This window comes from Prosopis cineraria, unplaced genomic scaffold (genome assembly GCF_029017545.1).
Source record: "Prosopis cineraria cultivar Desert tree isolate PC_DT_omini unplaced genomic scaffold, ASM2901754v1 PC7, whole genome shotgun sequence".
Classification (NCBI taxonomy): Eukaryota; Viridiplantae; Streptophyta; class Magnoliopsida; order Fabales; family Fabaceae; genus Prosopis; species Prosopis cineraria.
The window spans coordinates 38,960,801-38,987,102 of NW_026555338.1; the positions used below are offsets into that span (position 1 = coordinate 38,960,801).

A 26,302-nucleotide genomic window follows, 5' to 3' on the forward strand; every position below is an offset into this window, starting at 1 on the left:
TAATTCATAAAATGTTCTCTTAATAATAACTTTATCCAAAGGATTCCAAGTTTATGAGGAAAGAAAGGCAAGAAAGGGTATCGTTTCTCAAAAGATATACAGGTTGCTTCACACAGACATGATCAATGTTCAAACATGGCACAGCAATCAACCAACTCATATGAACACAACAAGATATACAGATAAAAATATCCTAGATATAGAGATAAGTTATTTATGGAAATTTAAAGCAATCCAGAGACAAAATCAGAAAACATAATCTGGCAGCTGGAGAGGGAATCGGGCCACAGAAACTTCGAAGGGACTTCCTTCTGGGTTAGCCAAGCTGAAATAAGACGAGAAGGGCCACAAATAAACGACATTAGACACTTCAGCTGCAATTATGCAAGATTTTGAATCAACAACTCAGAAAGACAGAAGGAATGGCCAGAAAACTACCAAATCGGGAAAAAACGAAGGCCAAACAAATTTTTTTAAAAAACAGAAACTCATCCTTAGAGACATCAAGGTTTGATAATGGTGACCGCTGTTCAAGTGGACATCCAACTGACTCGATAATTACATGGCTCAAAAATGAAACCGTTGCATGCTCCCGCCAAGTTAATTGGTCATCCTAATGGAAAAAGAAAAACAAGTGTAACCTTAATTAATTAGATTGGATATTTTCGTGCTTCACATCCCACTTACCACATTACCTCGGTATTTCAGCATTTCTTTAATGTCTCTACCTGAAGTTGCTTTAGAGAATTTGTCAAAAAAAGAACGTTTTAGAAAAATCAAACATTAAGATAACGATATCACACAGCCCAATAGGATTTTGGTATAATTATCGTGACTTTACTAGTTTAGACTTCCTCTCCTCTTCACCAATTTCATCAAAACAGCGTCTATGGAATAGGATATGATTTCAGCCTTGTAACCCCTACTGTTTCCAAATTCAATAGCACCATGAATCAACACCATATCAGAGACCATTGGAAAATTAACAAAAGGAAAAAAAAAAAAAAAGACTAAGCAATCCTAATAGCTATTAATGGAAGCCTGGTGACTTTTTCTTGGGAAGGCATGCAATGGGACAAACATTATTTTGGGGTAATAGTTGAATGCTCCATGAAAATTGTTGAAGCCATATTCAACAACTTCCTTGTTTACGCGAGCCAATACATAATTAGACCTCCAAGTTATAGTTAAAAAAAAAAAAAAAGATTTCTCTATCCTCTCCGTCAACCAAAAATTACTAGTCTCAAAATCCCCCTAATGTTGATATTTAAAAAATCTTCATATATAATCAAATTTTATAAGCTCCACTGGACATGGCCAACCCCCCTCTTTAGAGTAGCCATGGACTTTCTTCATGAAAGAAGAAAAGAATCCACAGCTACCAGCAGGAAAATAAATCCTCAAACTAGGAATTACTTCTAAAGGAGCACACATGTCTAGAGAGCCTAATGGCGTAAAGAGTCATCCAGTCTCTTTGTTTGTGGCCCCAGAGGGAAAAAATCCTGTCTCTTTGCCAATTAGATAATGATCATGTGCTAGCCAGCGAAGGAAAGCCAAATACAAGTTCTATCCCATAGAAAACCCAAAGGAGAAGATATCCCTTGAAGGATGCATGTGTTCTCTCCAACCAAACGAAGCACAAAATGCCATAAACCGCATGTCACCCCACTTTTTCCCTTCTTATTACCAAACACTTCAAATTAGTTAGGAGAAGCTGTTCCAGGGTATTGGAACACCCAATTCTCAAGAAATACCAAAAGGTTATTCCACAGGTATCTTAACAATGTAGAAACATTGATAGGAGGCCACTAATTACCTATGCAAAGAACACATGAAGCTCAATAAAGTAATAGATAAGCAAGATAGTGGGTCATGTCAGTCACAGTAGAACACACTGGAGTTGTCAGCAGGAAATGTGGGGTTAATGACGACAAGGAGAGAGCCATTCCCATCTCACTCACGTCACCTTAGCTCCACCAGCAACACTTGTACCACTTCCCATTTATGGATTTACTTAATTATTGTTCAATCATGTTCAGGCTTATAAATAGTTGCAGTAAGTTTATGTTAGGAAACTCTCCTAGGCTATTAGAAGAGGAAAGAGTGAGATACTAGCTCAATCCCTTTCTAGGTAGTGTCCTTCGGATAAAAGTCCAATTCGCATTCCTACTTCTATCATAAATAAATGGAATAAAGTTAGAAAGCTAGATTTGTTCATAGTAATTAATTAACATTCATGAATCCAAATCGTACAGATTGAGGTTCATGAACACTAGTCATTGATAAATCCTCAATCCTGAATCACAGGAGTGTTTCATATGAAATAATTGACATGATAAATTAAGACTAACGCATACTTTTAATTCTCTAACTTTATATAAGATTATAATTTGATCATTTAACTTTGTAAAATATCTTTTTAGTATTTTAACCCTTATATCATTAATATCAAATTATTATTTTTTATGTCAATCATTGTTATTTTGAAAAAATTAAACTTACTATGTTAAACATTTAAAAATGTTTTGTCAATATTTGAAAGTTCAATGTAAAAATTTGTTGAAAAAAAACTAATAATATTAAGGTTAAATGACTAAAAAGGCACTTTATAAAGTAACGGGATTAAAATGAAATGTTGTATAAGGTTAAAGGACTAAATGTATACTTTCGCTATCAATTAGTTGTCATTGTCATTCTCATCATTACCGTCGTCATCACCATCATCATCAACAATAACAACAATAATAGAAACTAACAAAACCAACAAATATATGAAATACCTGCCAGGGACAAATGTAAAAGAACCTTCAATGGAACCTGATGCTGTCGGTAGAGTTGAGCAACTCTGGTACACAAATTCCTTATTGCCAGGATACAAAAGAGGGAACTGCAACCACATAAGATTGAACTTAACAGCCTGACTACTATGCCAAGAAATCACTTGAAAACTAGAAATCCTAAACCTTCACAAGTTTTGGAAATTGACACAACAACAACGCAAATTTGTTAGTTACATGCTTTTTCCCCTCAAACCCTCCTCTCAAAAACAATCTTGTAAGCACCTCATGACATTTAGATATGTAATTCGTATTGTCTGCTGGGCAGTCATGAGGCCTGGTTTGCCAAAACTAAGCCAGAAAGGAAAGAATTTGCTGAAACCAATATTAATTCACTGTAACTGAATTGATTGATCTCTGATCATAGACAAGCTCACATTATCAGAACACAATGATGTAACTTCGAGATATGGTCAGACTTACAAGAGGAGATCCAGGGGGCAGGTGGGTGTAGAAAAGAAATACCCAATGGATCAAAGTTAATACCATTGGGGTCCAGAAATTGAGGATTAAGTCATGATGTATAGTAAGGTGGCTTAGATTCAGTCTAGATACGATGGCCACCTTTTTGCTTGCTTTATTTTGCTACTGTTCTTTTGGTTAGCACTCAAGAATGTTGTTGTGAGTTAGACAGAAGGGAGGAGAGTGCTGGTCTCTCAAACACCAGTGAGAGGCTGTGTTCTTGTTGCTGTGTTATTTCCTTTTCTTGTAATTTTCATCCATAGGGAATAGGGTTTTGGTCAGAATCAATGAGTTTCTCTTTTGCAACACCGATTCGGTTCTTAAGTCTTAATATCAAAACCTCAGAATTTCCCTCATTTATTTCCTTCTTGCATTTAAAGTTCTGTTGAAAGTAATTAATATAGAGCAAAGCGCTACCACACAAGAACCAGTATGAGCTCAAAGATCTCAAAGGAACGATCTGTTGATACAAGTAAAACGTAAAAAGACTTTATTCAATCATCAGATACATGATACATCACAGTAGTAAAGGAGTCTCCAACTAATTCCTAACTACCCCTAGTCACTGGGTAACAGCACTTTCCCCCTCAATTTGATCCTTCTCCTCAAGGATTGGGACAAATTCAAATTTTATAAGTTCTTCAAACTTCTTCCACCAAATTTCTACAAAAGTTTCCTGTTTCAATTTCACCATCTATGCCATAGCTTTCTGAATCATGTTTTCTACAACAATGCTAGGTTGCCAGAAAACTAGTTTTGATATCAAATGATACATGTAAAATGTAAAAAGAGTTTATTCAATCATTAGACACCTAATCTTCCTATTGATACTAGTAACGAAGCCTACCCTCAATCACCAGGTAAAACTATGGTTGACCAAGTTTATTGAAATAATTAATAATTAATATTTATTTCCAGATTTAGTGGGATGGGAATTGTGTAACATTCCAAATTTTAACTACCTAATTAATCAAATTAATCAAGGGGCAATTAAGTAAATTTAAGTCAAATTGGGGTTAGAGGATAGTTAGAGGATAATTGGTCAACTAAGCTTTGATTTTAGCCTTAGGATTGGGTTCAAAATGGAGTGGGGCCACCTGAACCTCAAAAAGGGAGAAAAACAAGGAAGTGTAGCTCTGTGCCAGATGCTGTAGTATGTGGCTAAAAATCTAGAATAATAAGGCATCATCTAGAGTAGAAATAGAAAGAGAGTGTAAGAGCAACGAGAGCTCAAAAGTTCTGCTAAGGCACACCATTCTTGAAGGTTTAGGAGTATTTTGAAGCTATTAAACAACAAAATAAGTTTCGCAAGCCCTAATCTTCTTTCCTATTTCTCTTTGATAGTTTTGGAGGTTAGGGTTTGTTGTTAGAAGTAATTTTTGAACCTTAGAGGCTACAGGTCCAAACCCATTAACTCAAATAGAATTAACAGGAGTTGTTTAATTATCCACACCAAGGTTTAGTGTTGGGCATTTTTGGTTGTTGAGGACTAATTATGTTTGGAAAAATGACATTAATGAGGTGGTTGGGAAGGTTTGAATGCTATTAATGGTAAGCTAAGCATATAATGGAATTAATATGAACTAAAGAGAGTTAATAAACCCATGGGTAAGCTCAATATAAAAAATTGAAACCTTAGGGTATTTTTAAGTGCTAGGTTAAGAAATTAAAATTGTATTAATGGTGATATTGATGATTATGAATATGACTAATTGTAGATTAATCGTTTTGTTCACCAACTCGACTTGAGATCAAGCTTTGGAAGTGTAATAGTATTGAAGGTAAACCTTTGACCTTACAAAGATTTGAAGTAACCAAGAAAAATGTATTCTTTTCAAAATATTATACATTTTTCAACATTAAGAGACAAGCCTCAAAATCATTATCATGTGTTGTTTTGAAAAAGGAACAAATTGAGGTTGTAGTAGTTGTCTAATACGTTTCAACAAAAAGAACATGACTCCATGCATTGTCATATTATTGTGAAATTCATCAATGTGACTTGGTAGAAAAGAAACTATGTTTTGAAAAAGGAACAAATTGAGGTTGTAGTAGTTGTGAGTTGAACTAATAAATGACTGGTTATGGGATGATCAAGATATATGCGATATTATATGGGTAAATGTGATGAAATAGTGATGTGAGATATATGAAATGGTGCTCATTGGTTTAGCTAATTGTATGCTAGTATTAATTGAGCACATGGATGTGATTTATAGCAATGCTATATGTGTGAACATGACCCATTACATGATCATATGGCAAAAGCTTGCTTAGGAAAAGGAGTAGGTAAATCTACATGGTATAGCTGCCTTTTAGTAACCAAAGGCTAGCCTTTGTCTAACTATTCGTCAAAGGGCTGTTCCATTGTTTGTTGAAGAACTCAAATCTGACTTGCCTCCACCTGTTTGTCAAGGACACTAGCTTAGGAGTTCACAACACCTTAAAGATTCAAGAATGGGAGAAACCATGATCCAAGAGCAAGTGCAATGACCTTTGGCTGGGTCAGTCCTTATAATCAATGAGCCTAGGTAGTCCATTCGTATGGAGTTATTGACAAAGACCTATTTCATTTAATAGCCCGTGGTTTTGATTGGAGATATTAGAAAGATATAAGCCTGGCATTGCTCATGAATAGCATTGTACTTGTCGCATGATTGTTAGGTTTGTGGCAAGTGTAGACTGTTTAATATTGCCATTATCACATGGTTGTTAGTATTATAACAATGAACATTACCATATAATGGTTGAGAAACTTATGACTTGTGATAATGAACATTGTATTAAATATTGAGAACTTTGATGACCTATGATGATAACATGATTGGATTTGAACCATGTGCCTACGCCTCATTCATGTTTTAAATAGCAATTGGCATACATTTGCATAGAATCAATGTACCTTAATTACTAAATAGTTGTACCCACCCCTCTCCCTTAAAATTTTACAAGCTTTAGCTTGGGTGTGAAAAAAGAAAAAGCTCTAGAAGCTTAAGAATTTATAATTCCTATTGCAAAGTCTCTTACTTTATTTTTGTTCTATGTGTAATTGTAAGGACTTTTGCCAACTAGAGATGCATTTTTTAATATACTTACACTATAGTGAATTGCATGATTAAATTGTTGTATTTTGGGCCTTAGAGTATTTGTAATGTGAGTTATTTTCAATAGAGTAATACTAGTGCAAATATAGAAATAATTGTGATGTTTCAAAATATTGAATATTATGTGCATATGCAATGTTTACCTCCCCCTTCAATTTTTGATATCAAATGGTTGAGCGTTTGGAAATGAGATATTGATGTTGGATTGTTGCTATAGTGTGTTGTGCAAGCAGTCTTAGGTTCATTGAGTATGGTCTAAGTATTGGTTGTAATTTTTGGAAAATAGATTGAGCTTTAGACACCCTTACTGCGATAAAGTAGTAAAAGTGGTTTAAAAACGTTTGGGTGTTCTCTTGTATGAAATTATTTAAGGTTAAAACCCATGCCATCAACTAGTATCTGTAAAGAGCTTTCTGTAGACACCTAAATCATCTCAATCGGATATCAGACGTAGAAATAGGGCACGTCAGGAGTTCGCTCCTATGCTATCAAACTGTGCAGCACACCGCGACGTAAGGCATAGAGAGGACAAGCTGCGACGCACGAGCTACAAGTCGTAGCACATCCTCTGTTTTCTCTTCTCTTGTTTTAAATCGACTCTTAAAGAATTTAACTTCTGAAAGGTATCACATGCTTCCAAACTTATTTACTTTGATTCAAACTTGTTAAAGTTGTTTTTGAATTCTTGTTGAAGTGATAAACTTAGGTCCTAAAACTCAACAAATCTACATTTTGATTTTGTAATGTTTTCTATATGGTCAACCATGTTGAGTAATCAATTTGGGTTGATTCCATGGTTACTGTGGAGATTATGGTTAAGTTTTCGTTTAGTAAGGACAACCTTACAAATTGTTTAGGATAGCAATCATATTTATATTGATTTTACTTCCTACTTGAGGGATTTGGTATTTCCGTATGGCATATATATCAGCATACGATTGTGAATAGTAGTACAAAATATTCTGATCCACAAGGTCTTGTAGCAAATCGTTCCAAATGCATCTACTAGCATCATGACTCCTATAGCGTTGACGCCTCAAGGTTGACTCACACAATGTTGACCACTCCCACAACAATGCATCCAAGAGTAATCACCTACTACATCGATGCTTCTATAACGCAATCGTCGTCCATAGCACTGCACTTGACTACCACAGAAACGCAATTCTTATAACACAGTTGACTCCCACAGTGACGTGTTCAACTTCCACGTCAACAAGCACCTCTAATGAGTTGAGTTTAAGTAATCAACAGGTACCTAGTGAAACCTGACGTCTTCCACCGCAGACTTGACATTGAGTGATCTACATAAACCCGGTGGTCCCTCAAGATCAATTACTAAGGTTGAAGGGTCATTAGTACTCATAATTATAGATAAATTAAACGACTCAAATTACCAAGAATGGGCTTAGGCTATTAAGTTGGCTATTAACGGTAAGGGAAAGATGGGTTTTCTCACTGGTGCAACAAAGATCCCAAATGTGGAGATTTAGGCATTTCTGCAATGGCATATTAACAACTCTCTAGCCTCTTCATGGCTAATCAATGCCATGACTCCTCAGATAAAACAAAGTTTCATGTTATTGCCTTTGACTAGTGAAATTTGGATTGCTGAAGAAAGGCGAGAAGGATGAGACTACCTGCTGGCTCTAAATCCCCGCTCTATAGAAAGAGTTAAACCTCATGTCTAATGAAAAATGGGCATGTGCGAGAGATGCAGCCAGACATAAGGATCAAGTTGAGCAAGAACATGTATTCCTGTTCTTGGCCGGATTGAATACACCCCTCAATGATGTTCAGAGTTGAATTCTAAGCCGAGCACCTCTTCCCTTTACAAAAGAAGTCTTTAAAGTACGTCGTGAGGCTTCCCGATGAAAGATAATGCTACCTGACCCTTCATCTACTCCGTCCCCTTCTCTGGAGTCTACTGCTCTTGTTAGTCAACACAATGATGGCAAGGGTCGGCAAAGATGGCAAGGAAAAGTGAGTTGTGATCATGTTAAGAAGCAAGGTCATACACGGAATGTATGCTGGGATTTACATGGAAAACTAGCAGATTGGAAGCCTCAAAGGAGCAAATCCCATGGCTATCAAGCACTTTAAGACATTTCACAAGAACACTTAGAGATTGTTTCTGCACCCCGAATAGATAAGGAACAGCTAGGTAAACTTATTGAGAAGCCAAATGTCTTACAAAAGTCAGAGCAATCTTAGAAATCACCCCCTATTGCTTCAATGGATCATAAAGACACATGTACATTTCTTTCTACCTCTCATAATTTCAAATGGATCGTGGATTTTGGGGCATCTAATCATATGATATGTGATTCTATGTTATTCAGCACTTATGTTCCTTATGCTGGTAATGAAACTAATAATATAACAAATGGCTCATCTCCTATAGCAAGAAAAGGCAATGTTGTTATTTTTGATCATATGAAATTAGACATTGTTTTACACGTTCCTCATTTGGCATGCAATCTCTTATTGATTAGTGAGATCACCAAGCAAGCACATTGTTGGGCTCACTTTTGTTCTGCTCATTGTATTTTTCAGGATCTCTTATTGGGAAAGATGAATGGCAATGCTAATGAGCCTAGATTCATCTAGATAATAATGATCTTTATTATCTAGATGAATCTACCATGAGTAACCTATGGTCTCAAATTCAATATAATTTAGTTTCTACTTCAGATAACAAATCCAATGAGGATATTTTAACATGGTATGGGAGATTAGGTCATCTAAAGTTTCAGTATTTATGTCACTTGTTTCCCACATTTAAATTCAATAAAATGTCTTCTTTTCATTCTGATGAGTGTTAATTGGCCAAGCACCATAGAACAACCTTTCAATTTATTGATTATAAATCCACAAACATGTTCTCTATCATTCATAGTTATCTATGGGGTCCCTCATGCCCTCCTAATCGTACACACACAAAATGATTCATCACATTCATTAACCATCACACCAAACTTTTGTGGGTTTATCTATCACAAGAAAAAGTAAGGTTGCCTATGTCTTTATTGAGTTCCACACAATGGTCAAAACTCAATTCCAAACGTCAATTCAAATTCTCCATACTAATAAGGGCATTGAGTGTTTCAATAACACACTAGGCACTTTTCTCAAAAGTACTAGCATTCTTCACAAAAGCACAAGCCCGAATAGTCCCCAACAAAATGGGGTCATTGAATGGAAAAACAAACACCTTCTTGAAGTAGCTTGTGCATTAATGTTCACACGTAATGATCTTAAATTTTTTTGGGGCAATCCTATTCTCACAACCACTTATCTCAAAAATCAAATGCCAAGCCGTGCCCTCTCTTTCTCAACCCCACTTGTGAAACTAAGAGTTTTTCAACAATCCTTACCCTGATTCATCTCTTTCACCCAAGGTATTTGGTTGCCAAGCCTTTGTTCACCTACATAACTCATCAAAATTCAACCTTCGTGTTGTTAAATGCATCTTTCTTGGCTATTCCTCTACACAAAAAGGTTACAAATGTTACAATCCAATCACAAAACACTCTTTGTCAGTTGTAATGTCACCTTTGCTGAAACCAAACCTTTCTTTCCCAAAGCTTCAATTCAAGGAGAGTGGTGGAGTGAATTTTAGCCAATGGAAAGTAAAGGGGGAGTCAAAATATCAATTCTGAACTTGTTACGCCATCTAAACTTGAACTTGAACCTCTTGAGCAGCCATTTCACATTCCTGACATGTCCTCAATAGGTAGAAATACAAGTAATACGAATAAGAGACCACTGGCGTACATACAAAAGAAGCATGATAATAATGATATCACCGTGCCCTCAACATGTCTAGATTCTAACCCAGTAAAGGTTCCTAAATCAAAAGAAGTGTGTGAAGAAGACTATCATGATGAATCAGAGACCAATGGAGATGAACGTGTGGAAGTGGATCATCATATTAAAGTGACATAGATCTTCTTGCTTTGAAAAAGCAACCTAGATCATGCACTCAACATCCAATACAATATTATAATACTCTCTCACCATCTTACAGAGCTTTTGTCACTAATCTTGACAGGGTAAAGGTTCCAAATAGCATATATGAGGCACTGGAAAGTCCTTAATAGAGAAATGCAGTCATGACAAAAATGAAAGCTTTACAAAAGAATGGCACATGGGATGTTGTTGACCTACCCAAAGGTAAGAAAGTTGTGGAATGTAAATGGGTTTTCACCCCAAAGTATGATGCTAATAGTGGTGATCTTGACTAACTAAAGGCACGTTTGGTTACAAAGGGATTTACTAAAACCTATGGTTTGGACAATGAAGAAACTTTTGCTCCTATAACCAAGCTAAATACCATCGTATTATCTATTGTAGCAAATTTAGAGTGGCAACTTCATCAGTTAGACATTAAGAATACATTGCCGAATAGAGATTTGAAGGAAGAAGTGTATATGTCCCTGCCCCCAGGCTTCAATAAAGGGAGAGAAGGACAAGCTTGTAAACTCAAGAGATTCCTCTATGGGTTAAAACAATCCACTAGAGCTTGGTTTGACAGATTTTCAAAGGTGCTAAAAACAGAAGGCTACCAATAATGACTCCCTGACCATACAATGTTTATGAAGACTTATGGACGTAAGAGATGTATTGTCATAGTGTATGTTGATGATTTAATTATCATCGAAGACAATAAGGAGGAAATCATCAAGGTGAAGTCAGCACTCGGTAGAGAATTTGAAGTTAAGGATATCACAAAATTAAATGCTTTCTTGGGATGGAGGTGGCATGATCAAAGCAAGAAATTTATGTCACAAAGAAAATATGTGTTGAATCTATTGATAGACACTGGGATGTTGGGTTGTAGACTTGTTGACACTCCTATTACAGTAAAGAAAAAGAAGATCCCTAAGAAGAAAGAAGATGGGGAAGACACAGAAGAGGAAAATGCAAGTGATGGAGATGAGAAAGAAGTCTATAGGAATAATGAAACCATTGACAAAGAGAGATATCAAAGACTTATGGGAAAACTCATTTACCTCTCCCATACAGGACCTAAAATAACCTTTGCAGTTAGTGTAGCAAGTCAATACATGTGTGATCCGTGAAAGAAACACATGAAAGCAACATATAGAATTTTAAGGTATCATAAGAGAACACCTAGTAAGGGGTTGCTCTTCAAAAAGAATGAGAAACAAACCATAGAAGTCTACACAGATGATGATTGAGGAGGAACATATCCAGATAGAAGGACTACTTTAAGCTATTGCTCATTTGTATGGGAAAATTTGGTTACCTGGAAAAGCCAGAAACAAAGAGTGGTCTCCAAAAGTAATGCCAAATCTGAATAAAGAGCATTGGTTCAAGGAATCATGAAAGAATTATGGTTAAAGCAAGTAATGGATGCAATACGAGTAAGAGAGGATGCTCCACTAAAACTCTATTATGATAACAAGGCCACCATCAACATGGCGTTGAACCCTGTCCAACATAAAAGATCTAATGGCTCGTTTGGTATGCTGGAAGAGTTTTTCATAGAAGTGGAAGAGGAAGTAGAAGTGGAAGAGAAAATGGGGTGGAAGTGGAATTTGAAAACATGTTTGATATGCACATGGACGTGTTACATGGATTTTAATAAAAAAATGTAATTATGATATGAAATTGTAACTATCCTCCTCAAGAAAAATCCCTCTTCCTACACAAACCCATTGCCATTGGAAAACCTCCTCCACTATCAACAAAATCAAACCCCTCAACAAAAACATCAATCACAATGCAACAATCAAATTGAAAAATCAATCTTAGTTCACCTCAATCAAACCCAGATTTGTTGAAAACGAAAATACCTAATACAATTTTCACAAACATCTAAGAACTGATTAAGTAACCATCAAACACCATTTTCAATTGTTGCTTTCTGGCATAGAAATCTTATCTCGAGTTCAGCATCGCTGGTCAAAATAATCGAGTTAGGTTAACAGATTGTTGGATGTTTTCCCTCTAAACTCAAGTTTAGATACATTCGTCCTATCACAAATTAGATAGTTGTTGACACTATCAAGAGGGACTCTGTTAGGTTGATAGACCACTGAAGACACCATTGCTGATACCATTAAGAGGGAGTCAAGTTGAGACACCATTGAGAGAAAGGTCATCGAAGAGGGAGGCTGTCGGAAATGTCATTGTTGAGAGAGGGCATCAAGTTGAGAGACCATTGAGAGAGAGGTCATAAGAGAGGGAGGCTTTTGAAGTCACATTAGAGAGGGAGGATGTCAAAGTTATGCCATAGAAGAAAGCCATCAAGTTAACAGAGGCGTCAAAGTCATGTTGAAAATGAAGAGGGAGGCTGTCAGGACGTCGGGTTAGGAGAGAAGAGAGATGATGGTCAGGACTGTCAATTGGTAAAATAATTTAGGGTATAACGAGGGGAAAAAAAATCACTTCTAAAGAACTCAAGCTAGTTCCATGGGGTAAGGTATGGAACTAAATTCCATCAAATTTAATGGAATTGAGTTCCACATGGAAGTGGGTTCCATTGCCCTAAACAACTTTTTTTTTATGATTTCACTTCCACTTCCAATTCTCTAGCCTCAATTCCAAAGTACCAAACAGGCCATAAGCATGTAGAGATTGATAGACACTTTACAGAAAAAGTCGAAGAAGGAACAATGTGCTTGATCTATTGACCCACTACACTTCAAGTTGCAGATGTCTTAACAAAAGGACTCCTTGGACCAGCATTTCATAGTTGTATGGGCAAGGTGGACATGCTTAGCAAATGTGATCCAACCAGAGGTGGAGTATGGCTGATCGAGTTTATTTTAAATAATTAATATTATTTCCTGATTTAGTGGGATAAAAATCAGGTACGATAGCAATCATATTTATATTGACTTTTCCTATTTGTGAGGGACTTGGCATTTCCCTATGGTGTATCTATCAGCACACGATTGTGAGTAATAATACAGAATATTCTGATCCACAAAAACACTCATTATTTTGGTTAGAGTCTACATAAGGAAATCTCATTTAATTTACAATTCCCCAAGTCATATTCTAGGACCTTAAAACATTATCTAGCACATGAATTATGTGTGCAGCATGCATGTATATGTATGTGGATATGCCTGTGTGTGTACATAAATATATATAGCTGGATCAGCCCGAGTGACATTGACATTTTCTATCATTCTCCCATCATCTATACAACCAGAAGTTGAGGCTCCAACCACTACACAAATTTCCAGAAAAGGACACCCACCCATCGTTTTCTTTTCAAATTAAAAATCATGCATATGCACTTTTATCTAATAATAGGCAAAATGAAACTACTTAAATGGCAGCATCAAAGTCTTCTGAAGTAGCACTCCGACACCTAGTAGCCATGCAATGGGCGTCAAGTAAAAAAGACCATGTAAAAGAATATTTATCAAAATGGGTTGGAACAATTCGTCTACTCAAATAGTCATAAAAAGGTCAGCTTAGGCCTTAGCTCAGCTAGCAGCTTCAATTGGACACACTCAACTACTTCACTCCAATATGAGCTTTAGAGTGAGGAATGCCCAGTCTACAGTAGACCTTTGTAACTGTAATTTTCTTGGAGTGATAGAATTAAATCCCAACAGACCGAAACTTCAAACTTAAAATTGAGAAATTAACATCAACATATGGGTAACAGGTGTATATTACGACCCAACAGCTAAATATTTATCAGCTAAGTTACAGCAACAATGACTGTTTAATCTCTTGAACATGAAATGTGAAAAATCCAAAAGCACGTCATCATACTGCGTTACATGTAGTAGGACATTGACAAAACAACAAAATAGTTAATATTTAAGGATAATGAAACTTTTAGTCCATCAAAGTTGTCTCAATTATCAATTTGGTTCTTTAAGTTTAATTTTTGCCAACTTAATCCTTTATATTTTCTTAAATTATCATGTAAGTCCTTTAAGTTTTAAAACACAAGTTGAATATCAAAATAATCTAATGTGCAAAGTACAATAATGATTTGGCACATATATATATATATATATAAAACTAAATGAGAACAAATTAACCCTCAAATGAGTTTAATTTCTATTAATATAATCCCTTACAATATATTTTCTTCTTTTGTTTTTTTAAGAAAAAATTCAAAGTCTATTTTTTCCTACCCAAATGATTATACTCATTTTCATTAATTTACATGACTGCTATCAATATTCTATTATCCAAGTAGACAAATTTTAACTGTCTAACCTCTTTTTTTAAACAATAAAGACCAAGTTAATAATCGAAATAAACTTAAGGGAGTAAATCGATAGAAATTAAACTTGAAAGACCAAATTGATAATCAAGACAACCTTGAGAGATTAAAAATTGCATTATTCCTAATATCTATTATTAAATTTCATGAAAATTGATCTGAATAAGAACATTGATCAATGATGTGTTCCATCAATGAAGCATGTCTTTTAATAAAAAGCTAGTTTATGAAAGGGAAAAAAATACAATATATAACCAAAGACGCCTAAAAATAAAAGGGAAGCAAAATAAAAAGAACTTATACCTCTCCTATAACAGCTTCTCCATTAACATCAGATTCTATGATATCATTGGCACGAATAAGCCAATGTCTCCGGTAGAGTTGGCAAGAGTTGAAGAACATTCCATTGATGATGCACCCTTGATGCTGAAGGGACATGTGGATTGAATAGGAAAAAAAGTACTTCTCATGATCATCTAGAAGATCGGCCAACTCAGGTATAAACACCGCAGATGCTCGAACCTCAATAATATAAGCAATAATTATATAAGTTTCTCAAGAAATGAATCACTTACATTACAACAAAAAAAAAGTGAAAATCTATACACTATGTTAGTTAAAAAGCTTACTAAACCACTTGTTACATATGCCTATCAATAATGAAAAGCAAATAATTTGTTTTTGGAACAAAAGTTATCTTGCCTGATGATGCAACCACAAGAGCATAATTATAAATACTAAATCACTTCTAGGAATATTTAATATTTAATGTAAATATTGCCTCTCAATATATAGCCATTATTAGCATTTATTAGGCATTATTAGTAATTATTAGAATTTATTCCCCCGTTGTATATATAGTCAATATATATCTCAATATTGCATCAATAACAAATTCTATTTTCTCCCAAATTCCACATGTTAGAGCCAAAGGAGAGAACGGGAGAGAGTGCAAGAAAAACAAAACCTAGGGTTTGAGCATTAACACTGGCCCCAAAGAAGTAGTGCGAGGATGAATGAGAGTCACAATAAGGAGGGTGATCTGGATCTAACCACCCATAGAGGGACCTCCAGTAGCCTCCAATTGGCCCAAACCCAAAACACTGTCGCCATTGGCGGCACGTGTGAGCCACACGAGTTGAAGCTCTGTTTAGAAGTAAGGAGTGTGGGGTAGCACATGAGGGGTCCACAATAACCACAACATCTTTCTCCATCGATGACATGGCATTTCCGACACGATTCCAACATTCTCAAGTCAAGGGAGCCTCTTTTCAACTTTTCTTTACCACGAACTCCTTGTTTTGTTCCACAACTCTCTGGGCACATGGTCTCTATGCACTCACTACTAACCACAACACAACACCTTCCTCCATCAATGACATGGCATTTCCAACACGATTCCAACATTCCCAAGTCAAGGGAGTCTCTTCTCAACTTTTCTTTACCACGAGCTCCTTGTTCTGTTTCGCAACTCTCTATGCACATAGTCTCTGTGCACTCAAGAGCATCTGATCATATGACCAATTGTCATCCATTGTTTACCACTTACATCTCATGTGCTGGGAATGTTAAAATGAAGATTGCAAATGGTTCCTTAACACTTATAGCCAGAAAAGGGAATATTTGAATTTCAAACTCTATAATGTTGGAATCTATACTTCATGTTCTTAAGCTTGATCACAATTCACTTTCAATTAGTCAATTGACCGAGAAGTCAACTTGTTATGCTATATTTCTCCCATCCCATTGTGTTTCAGGACCTATCATCTGGAGTGACAATCAAAAGTGCTAAAGAGTATGAGAGGCTCTACTATTTCAAAGTCTCCACTCAAGTGGGTAACTCATTGACTGTTGATAATTCTATGTCTACATCTAAAGTTAATTATTTTATGTCGTGGCATAAGACAATGAGTCATTTTAATTTTCATTACCTTAAATGATTGTTCCCAACTCTAAGCCCAAACCTGAATATTAATGGCATTCATTGTGAAGTGTATGCACTTGCCAAACAACACAAAACTTCCTTTCCTAGAGCCACATACACTCCCACCAAACCTTTCACAACCATTCATAATGAATTGTGGGGACCATCCCGTACTCCCAATCGTACTAAAACATGGTTTATTTCATTCATTGATGACCATACTCATGTCTATTAGATTTATCTTTTAAGAAATAAGTCTGAGGCTGCATCCACATTCATCAATTTCTTCAACATCATCAAAACCCAGTTTAATACCACCAGTCAAGTCTTACACATCGATAATGGCACTAAGTACTTTAACCAATCTTTAGTGCTTTCCTCCAAATGCATGGTATTGTCCATACTAATTCTTGTGCCCATACAACCCAACAAAATGGGTTGCAGAAAGGAAAAACCACCATATACTTGACATTACTAGAGCACTTATGTTTACTTGCAATGTACCCAAGTTTTATTGAGAGGATGCTATTTTGACCGAAACCTACCTACTCATTTGTATGCCTAGCTGAATCTCATCATTTGAAACTCCTCCACAAATTGCAAAGCGTTTCTCCACATCCTATATTAAAACTAATCTTCCACTTTGTGTGTTTGGTTGCACAATCTTTATCCATAACCACCAAAGCACTAAACTTGAACCTCAAGCTATCAAAAAATTTTCCTTAGCTATTATGCTACTTAGAAAAGATACAGATACTTTGACCCTGTCTCAAAACACTTTTGCCAACCTTGATGTCACCTTCCATGAAGATACTCCATTCTATCCCAATCCTTTGATTCAAAGGGAGAGCATAGGCCAATCTCAGACTTGGGATCAAGAATCTAATCGAGAACTAGTGCTCCTAGAGCCATAGTTTACACCAGCTGAGCCAGTACAAACACCACTTCCGAAGCCATTACCTTCACCTATTTTACCTACACCACCAACTCCTCTTATGCCACAGCCTGAGGAACACAAGCAGAGAAGAGAAGATGTAGAAAAGCTAAAAAAGAAATCAAAAAATAGTGAGCAATTTGCACTTGAAGCACCAAGAGAGTCAGAATCAGAGGTAGCTCTTAAAGCAAAAACTCATGGAGACTTAGGATTTGGAGCAACTTCTAAAACCCTAAAGATAGATGATATAGAACAAGTGAGTCTACTAATCTTAATCTTCCTATTGCTTTGATGAAGCAATCTTGTTTGTGCACTTTTCATCCAATAGAAAAATTAGTTTCATACAATGCATTTTCTCCTCAATATCAAGCCTTTATTACTAGTCTTGATAAGGTGAAGGTACTTGAGACTATACAAGAAGCTCTAAGCATCCTTTAATAGTGGAGTACTGTCATGGAAGACATGAGGGTCTTAGAAAAGAATAGGACATGAGAACTTGTTTAGCTACCTAAAGGAAAGAGAACAATGAATTGTAAGTGGGTGCTCACCCTAAAAATATAAGGCTAATGGAACCCTTAACATGTTAAAAGCACATTTGCTTGCAAGTGGGTTTACCCAAACATATGGTCTAGACTATGAAGAAACATTTTCTCCGGTGGCAAAAATAAATATTCTTGAGTTTTATTATCTATAGTAGCTAATCTTGAGTGGCCTCTTCACCAGCTTGACATCAAAAATGCTTTTCTGAATGAAGTTGAAAGAAGTCTATACGACTCTCTCTCAAGTTTAATAAAGACAGAAAAATTCAAGTCAGTAAACTAAAAAAGTCTATATATGGCTTGAAATAGTCACCAAGAACTTGGTTTGATAGGTTATAGAAAGTTCTAAAATCCTAAGGTTACAGACAAGCCCTATTGGACCATACAATGTTCGTTAAAGTCAAGGGAAGCAAGAAATGTATCCTTATTGTCTATGTCGATGACATAATACTCACCGAAGACCATCTTAAGGCAATAAAAAGAGTGAAGGTTGCCCTAGGCACAGAGTTTGAAGTCAGAGATCTCGGGAAGCTAAAATATTTTCTCAAGATGGAAGTTGCTCAGTCACAAAGAGGAATCTATGTTTCTCAAAGAAAACATATACTTGATCTTTTGAAGGAGAAAGGTATGTTGGGTTGTATACCCATTGAAACCCCTATTAAAGTCAAGAAACTAAAGATGCCTAAGAAAAAGAAGGAAAAAGGAAAAGATCCTAAGGGGGAAGAAAACTCAAATGAGGAAGGTGGTAAAGAGGAGGAGGAGGAGGAGGAAACTAAAGAACATGAAGAAGCAACTACAAGGAGAGAGATCAAAAACTTGTTGGAAAACTAATATATCGTTCCCATATGAGGCCAAATATAGCCTTTGCTATCAATGTAGTCAATCAATATATGAATTTCCTAATGAAGAGTTATATGGAGGCAATCTACAAGATTTTGATATATCTAAAAGGTACTCCTGGTGGAGGGTTGTTCTTTAGAAAACATGAGCAAAGATCTATTAAAGTTTATACCAATGCAAGTCGGGGTGGAACCTATAAAAATCAAAGGTCAACCTCTAACTATTGTTCATTTATGTGGGGAAATGTAGTCACATGGAGAAGCCAGAAGCAAAGAGCCGTTTCAAAAAGCAGTGGAAAAAGCTTTGGCTCAAGGAATAACAGAGGAAATGTGACTAAGACAAGTCTTAAATGAAATCCAACTTAAAGCAAGCTCACCATTGAAACTTTATTGTGATAATAAGGCTGCCATAAGTATGGCCTTCAAACAAGTGTAACATGAGAGGTCTAAACATGTAGAGATAGATTGAAACTTCAAAGAAAAAGTCAAAGAAGGAATTCCATGTTTGACATATTTGCCTATAATGTTGCAAGCAGCAGATGTTTTGACTAAAGGGTTACGTGGTCCTGCATTTGAAAATTGCACAAGCAAGTTGGACATGGTTAGCATCTATGATCCAACTTGAAAGGGGGTGTGGGAATATTTAATATTTATTGTAAATATTGCCTCTTAGTGTATAGCCTTTATTAGTATTTATTAGGCATTATTAGTTTTTATTATTATATATTCCCTCTATTGTATATGTAATTAGTATGTATCCCAGTCTTGCATCAAAAGAAATATTATTTTCTCCCAAATTCTACATCATTTTATTCATAATAAACGCAATGAATCAAAGGCTCTTATTATGCCCATGATTTTCATTTCATTTAATATCCCCGTAGCATCTCCTCAACTCCTAGGGCAAAAATGGGCAGAAAATAAAATATAATTCAGAAATCTGTTGTGAATTGAATCTGAACTCCATGGTAACAAGACACAACATATAGACAGATGCAATCCATACAAACATATGAAAGGCAAGATTTCAAGCAGAAAAGCAAGTTATGGTTCAATGCTTACATACTTCTTGCAAATAAAAAAGGAATTCTTTGATGTATCGCCATGCCAAGTGTTTTGATCTACAGCCAAGCACCCCTTCCCCTCCCCTCCCTTTAGTTTACATAAGCAAAGCAAGAAGGAACCAAAAAGGAAAGTATAAAATGCATATTGCAAAACATGACAAATGTTGGAAACTAAATCAGCATTTTGTTTGGTCAACAAAACTAAGTCAGCATTGAATTGTGATGCTGCACATATTAACAAGCAAATTGACAAGTCAAAAATTTAGTCAAAAATTGAAAAACGAAAAGGAACTAATTGACATGAAAGTTATGCAACAAATCTGATTTGAGCAGGTCTCTCTATCTCAATATAACTTAGCGAAAAGGCATCGGCCTCAACTATTTACTATTCTTTTCAATGCCTAGAGAAGCATACAAAAAGTGGGGGAAAGGGCGTGGTAAGTATAATCCTACCTCCACACCATTAGTTACAGCTGTTGAACAAAGAGGGGATTCTTCTGGGAAAAGGCTAATGCTTCTAACATTTCCTTCTTCACGAAGTTTAATAATGCCATTTTGTAATCGGCGACCATGCTCTTCTAACCACAGTAGCATGGCATCCTGTTGTTGATCGCCATTCAACCCATGTGCTAAACTAATCAGATCATGTGGTACACAGGGAATCATTTCTCCATCAGTGGCAAGATTCCTGGTTCCAACATAGAGTTGACCATCAGTATAGTCGAGGAAAAAAAGCTTTTCACTGTCTGTGGAAGAAGCTGCCATGACAATATACTTAGAGCTTCTAGAAAAACCCAAGTGGCGTAAAATTTGCTGAGTTTCTAGTATCACCTGACTTAAAGGCAAAAGGTACACATTTACCAAATGATTATAGAAAGAGTAGCCACCAATTAGGCCCAAAGAACTGCCAAGAGTACTATTAGCCAAATGTTCACTGGTAAATTCTTGCCCATTTTGAAAGCGATAAAGTATTCTTGTAGGGAGAGGTAATTTCACTTTTAAAGAAATCTCCAACTCTTGAATCTCCTCTTCTGATGCACCTCTACAAAGTGTTGCCTCAGCTTCTGGAAAGTTATTGGTCAGCCAAGTCTTTATTCTATCCCAGCACCTTTTCACACGTTTCACAAGGGACCAAGGATACATAAGGAAAGCCTCCCGCCAAATTCTGTAAGTTACCTACACATACACAGATATTATCACAATCCTAGCTGCACCAAGAATCCACAAGGCAAGTTTGTCACAAAAAAATAAGATATATTTTCTAAAAAATCATCAATATTATGGATTATGATACATAGGAGTCAAATAGCTAAAAACGTAGTTGTTTGAACTTTGAACAATGTGGTCCTTGGCATTCCCCATGCGTAATTATCACCCTTTGGTATTTCTTGTGTATTTACACGTGCTGAAAATGCTTGCCTAGGACTATGTGTTAGGCTAGTTGAATGGTCAAGTAGGACTATATATTCTGTGAATTTGCAACTGAAACGATCATTATGATAATAAATATCATTTTCCAATCAGAATTGTTAGCAGAGCCTTCTAGGCATATGTCATGGCTTCCTAAAATTCCCTCATCCAATAATTCATCTTCTACTCAGCAAAATGAATGTCTCAAAACCCAACATCTGTTGAACACCATCTCACTACTTAAAGGCTCCTAGTCCACGATTGGTTCATTCAGTAAATTAGTTGCAGTAAAGCTTGAACTATCTACTCTAGCAATCGTTAGTCCTTCCTCTACTTCACTGAAATAAATTTGAAGGTTATATCACTAGCGAAATTCCATGATCACCAGTAACTCATCCTGAAGCTAAAACCAGCATTTAAGGAATGGCATATGACCAACCAGCTTCTTATGAACTGGCTATTGAATACAATGCCCACAGAAATCTCAGCACAGATGACCTATTGCAAGAGAAAAATGGAGTAAAGGAATGCACTCAAATTCTTCAAGTTCAAATGTTAACTCTGAATCCTCTTCAGCTGCTCTTGATTCTTCTATTTCTAGAAGTCAAGATGCTTAATATGCTAATTCTCAACCCAGTGATGAAATTCCTCAACAACCTCTCCCCAAACATCCTATGATTACTCACAGCCATAGTAGTATCCTAAAGTTAAAGACTCCATTTCATGGTCTTACAGCTAGCTGCCATGATTGTAATGATGTGGAACCAACTTCTGTGTGAGAAGCTTTAGGCTCTAGAAAGTGGCAAGCAGCTATGAAAGAAGAATATAATGCTATTCTACAAAATCAAAATTGATTCCCTATAATGATCAAATGAAGCTTGTTAATTGCAAATGAGTTTCAAACTAAAATATAATTCAGATGGAAGCACTCAGAGGTATAAGGCAAGATAAGTAGCAAAAGAATTTCAACAGGATCCTAGCATTGACTTCAATTAAACGTCTAATCAAGTGGTTAAAGTAACCACTGTTCACATCATTTTAACACTTGTTCTAGCAAATGTTTGGGCTAGTAGACAACTTAATATGAACAATACATTCTGTAGTACTTCATGCCAATCTATATGCATAAACCAGAAGGCTTTGACTGTAGACATATGTTTGCAAACTCAACAAGGCTCTATGTGGGCTCATATAAGTACCAAAGGCATGGTTTGAGCATCTCCAATATGTCATGACAACTTGGGGGATTTGTAATTCTGCACTGATCACCCTCTAATTTCTTTGCATGTAATTCATCAGGTTCTTTTTGTGCAAGTACATTTTGATGGGTAAATTGATTCCCTATACTAAATCCATTTAGGTAAAGCTTAGTCAAATGTTCTCTTTGAAAGATTGGGGCAATTTACACTTCTTTTGGGAATTGAAGCCACCTGAAATCAGTATAGAACTTTACCTGTATCAAGAGTGGTTCATTTTGAATCTGTTAAAGCAGTTTGGAATGAAGAATGCTACTTCTTGTCCTACTCCCATGGCCTCAAGCAAGAATCAAGATAATGTCAAAACATGAAGGAAAGGCGCTGAAGGAACCCTCTAAGCATAGATGTGCTGTGGGTGCTCTTCGATACCTCACTATTACTAGGCTTGATATCTCATTTGTAGTTAATGAATAGGAGAATGACAAGTAAGGACCCCAGAAGAAAGTTAATGTCAACTTAGGATTTTTTTCAACACTAAAGTTTCCAAATTCAGTACTCCTTCTTCCATGTTTCAATACTGAAATTCCTAATTTGACATTAATTTTCTTACAACGTCCTTACTTGTCATTCTCCCTTAATTAGTTGAGCCAAATCTATAGTCCTACTACAGTTCAACAAGAAGGGCGTGAAAGGAGTTCCCAAGTATCTCAAGGGGACTACTACAATTGTTGATAAGAAAATGTTCACAAGCACAAGCACAGCCAAATGTTCTTAATTGTTGATGAGTAGGCTGCTTCTAACACAACATAAAATATGGTGCAGCACCTCCCAGATGAGAATACCTTTCGACCAAATTGGAACATTTCACACTACTGTTACTCTTATAAATATCCTTCCATCTTCTTTTTTCGGAGGAGATAAGCCATATTTCATGTTGTGCACAAAACATCCTTCACTCAACAATTAAGAACGTTTGGTTTTAAACCAACTCAAACATCAACGTCAGTTGTGAAAATATACTCCATGCTTGTTAAAAGAAACATCCTAGGTTTGGGTTAGACATCAAGGCATGTGATAATATTGATTTCTAATTCTCTATGATTTTTAAATTGGGCAGCCTGTCTAGATGATAAGCATTATACAGTAGGGCATTGTGTTTTTCTTGGCAATAATTTAGTTAATTGGGCATCTAAAAGGCAAAGAGTAGTTGGTAGACGTGGCACTGAATCTAAGTACAGGTCTCTTGCTCAGCTCTTTTGGCTTCTGATTTGGCATCAATTCAGTCATTATTAGCCAAAATATGAGTGCTCATCAAATAAGTGCCACTTATCTGGTGTGACAACATTGGAGCAACAACTTTAGCTGCTAATTTGTGATCCATGCTTATGCTAAAACATAGAACTTGATATTCACATAGAAAGAGATGGAGTACCAAGCAAACAACTAGTTATTCTGAAAGTTTCATCTTCAGAACAATTGGCAAACTCATTTACTAAACCTTAAGCTCATACACTGTTCTACTCTTTACATAGCAAAGAAAACTAAGAATGAGTGATCAGTCTTCTAATTTGAGGGGGCGAGTTAAGACTAAAGTCATTTAACTAATTAAAATAGATATTTGACTAGGTGCGATCTTTGGTATTCCCGCTATGCAATTGTCACCCTTTGGTATTCCCTAGGAATGACATTTAGTTATCATCCTTTGGTATTCCCATGGCATAATTATCGCTCTTTGGTAATTCATATGTTTATTTACACGTATTAAAAATGGTTGCCTAGAATTATGTGTTCTCTTTAGATAGGCTAATTGAACAGGTATATATTATGTGAATTTGCAATTGCAACGATCATCATAATACAGCAGTAATCATATTCATCTAAAAATATTGACTATGGGTGCCTAGCATTAAGTCCATCGCAACTGAGTATCCAATCACATCCTTATCCTCATTTTACTAATTTGAAAACTAGATATCAAACGAAAAAACTGCAGAATGAAAAATCAGATGTTGAATTAGAAATCAAGACAACAGCCGACGAGGTTGTGTTTGGGGTTTGAGGTCTCATGAATACAGTTGGATATGGTAAGGACTATGGAATTAAATAGTGAGCGCCAATAGAGTGCACGCACGCACCCTTTTAGATTTTGACCGAGTAAGACCAGTGATGTCGAGAGCTTTCTATCCATTTCAGCACCCTAGGGGGGAACGCGACTAACTCGCGTGGCCCCACGTTCTGCTTGAGTAGAAGATGTAAGAACATAAAAATTGATTGATAGATTTAATATGTGACCAGCCAAAATGACCCAGGGCCCAACAGCTTTGTCTTCATTAAACAATAAAGACGTCGACCCGGAATGAAGTTGGATGCATAGAGAGAAAATTTCCAATAAATTCGAGCGGTTTGGATTGACAAGATTTTCATATAGAGCGCTGCCGATGTCGTAAGAACATGAGATAATGAAGAACAATTTTTTACTGGCGGTAGTGAATAATTGAAGAAATGGCACAAGCACAGAACAACAAATTGATATTGCTTCTAATGAAGGGCCAAACCTTGAATGAAGGGACGGGATTTCCAAAAGGATCTACAGGGCTGGTGACACTGAGATCCTGGGAGCAAACTCTGAACCATAGAGAGTCTTCGGAAGCCGAAGACCTAAACCTCTTGCTTACACAAGCAACTCTGCCGATGTCTTCAGGGCCTAGTTTGTTAATGATTATGTGCAGCGCCAGATCTCCCACCGACTCCAAACCCATCTCTCTCCCTCGCGGGAATGCCCTCTGATTGCGTTCCGCCTGCGTCTGCGACAATCTCAGGTGAGGTGTTCCTAATCCCGATTGGCTTCCTATGACCCTATCTGTCATCTTCATTTTCTGCTATTATTTCCCTTAAAAGGGGGGTGGGGGGAACATTTTGCGGGTACTTATAATTTCCTTCAATTTTTAATTTGGTACCTATTTTTTTTTTTCCTTTTTTATTACCTCCTTTAAGTTTTCTCGGTTAAACACGTCAGCCCTTGCACATTTTGAACTCAACCGAGGGACCAACGGAGTAACCAACGTCATTAACTACGAAATGTGGAGGGAAAAACAAAAACGCACGAGTGCTTTTGAAGGTCGTGCATCCTCTGTTTTCTTTTCGGTACGGAGTGAAGATGACGCCATAGACTAGGGCTTCAGATCATTCTCTATTGCATTGAGCAACACTTTGATCAATCTCTATTGTTTCCGTTCGATCAAGATATTCAAATAGAGGTTTGAAAGCATTTTGTTTTTCTGTTCTGCTGTCTTCTACATGGGTGCATGCGTTTTTTTCTTCTGATTGTGTATGTGCGCGTCTTTTATGAGCGTTCTTATTCTTCTATGTTTCTTCTTTTGTATTTTCTTCTTTCTACTACCTTATTTTGTTTCTAAGTTTATATATATATTTGTTGAATTTAGGTTATAATGTGGAACAATATAACCGAAACAGGGAGTGAGAATGAGAGTTTACATGATGAGTATTTGACTGGTAAACTAGAGGATAGTGATAAGGTAGAACTAGAGAATGATTATTTTCAAAGTTTTATTGATGTTGATGTTGGACAAGGTAGTGGGAGTAGTTTTAATGTCTCGTAGCTTGAGTGTTCAAAGATTATTCATGTGTCTGTAGAGAATATTGGAGATATAGTGTTTGATCTAAAAGATGATGAGTTGTATGAAGAGTATGTATTGGATGAGGAAGAAAATAAAAGATTGACAAGGAACTTAAAGTATAATCTTGC

At 36.2% G+C, this 26,302-nt stretch overlaps 1 protein-coding gene across 3 annotated transcripts; it reads right to left on the bottom strand.

Moving 5' to 3' along the window:
• On the bottom strand, positions 1-25,434 carry LOC129316205 (F-box protein SKIP16). 3 transcript variants are annotated; one of them, XM_054960505.1, is made up of 5 exons: positions 25,092-25,432; positions 20,384-21,106; positions 14,934-15,152; positions 2,781-2,887; positions 1-325 (listed from the first exon to the last, which is right to left on the bottom strand). In XM_054960505.1, the coding sequence occupies exons 1-5, from the start codon at positions 25,407-25,409 to the stop codon at positions 247-249; spliced, it is 1,446 nt and encodes a 481-aa protein (XP_054816480.1). In that variant the 5' UTR covers positions 25,410-25,432; the 3' UTR covers positions 1-246. The 3 variants fall into 3 exon arrangements, with proteins under 3 accessions (XP_054816480.1, XP_054816482.1, XP_054816481.1); XM_054960507.1 differs by lacking the exon at positions 14,934-15,152 and having other exon boundaries at positions 25,092-25,434; XM_054960506.1 differs by lacking the exon at positions 2,781-2,887 and having other exon boundaries at positions 25,092-25,433.
• Between the last annotated feature and the right edge of the window lie 868 nt (positions 25,435-26,302).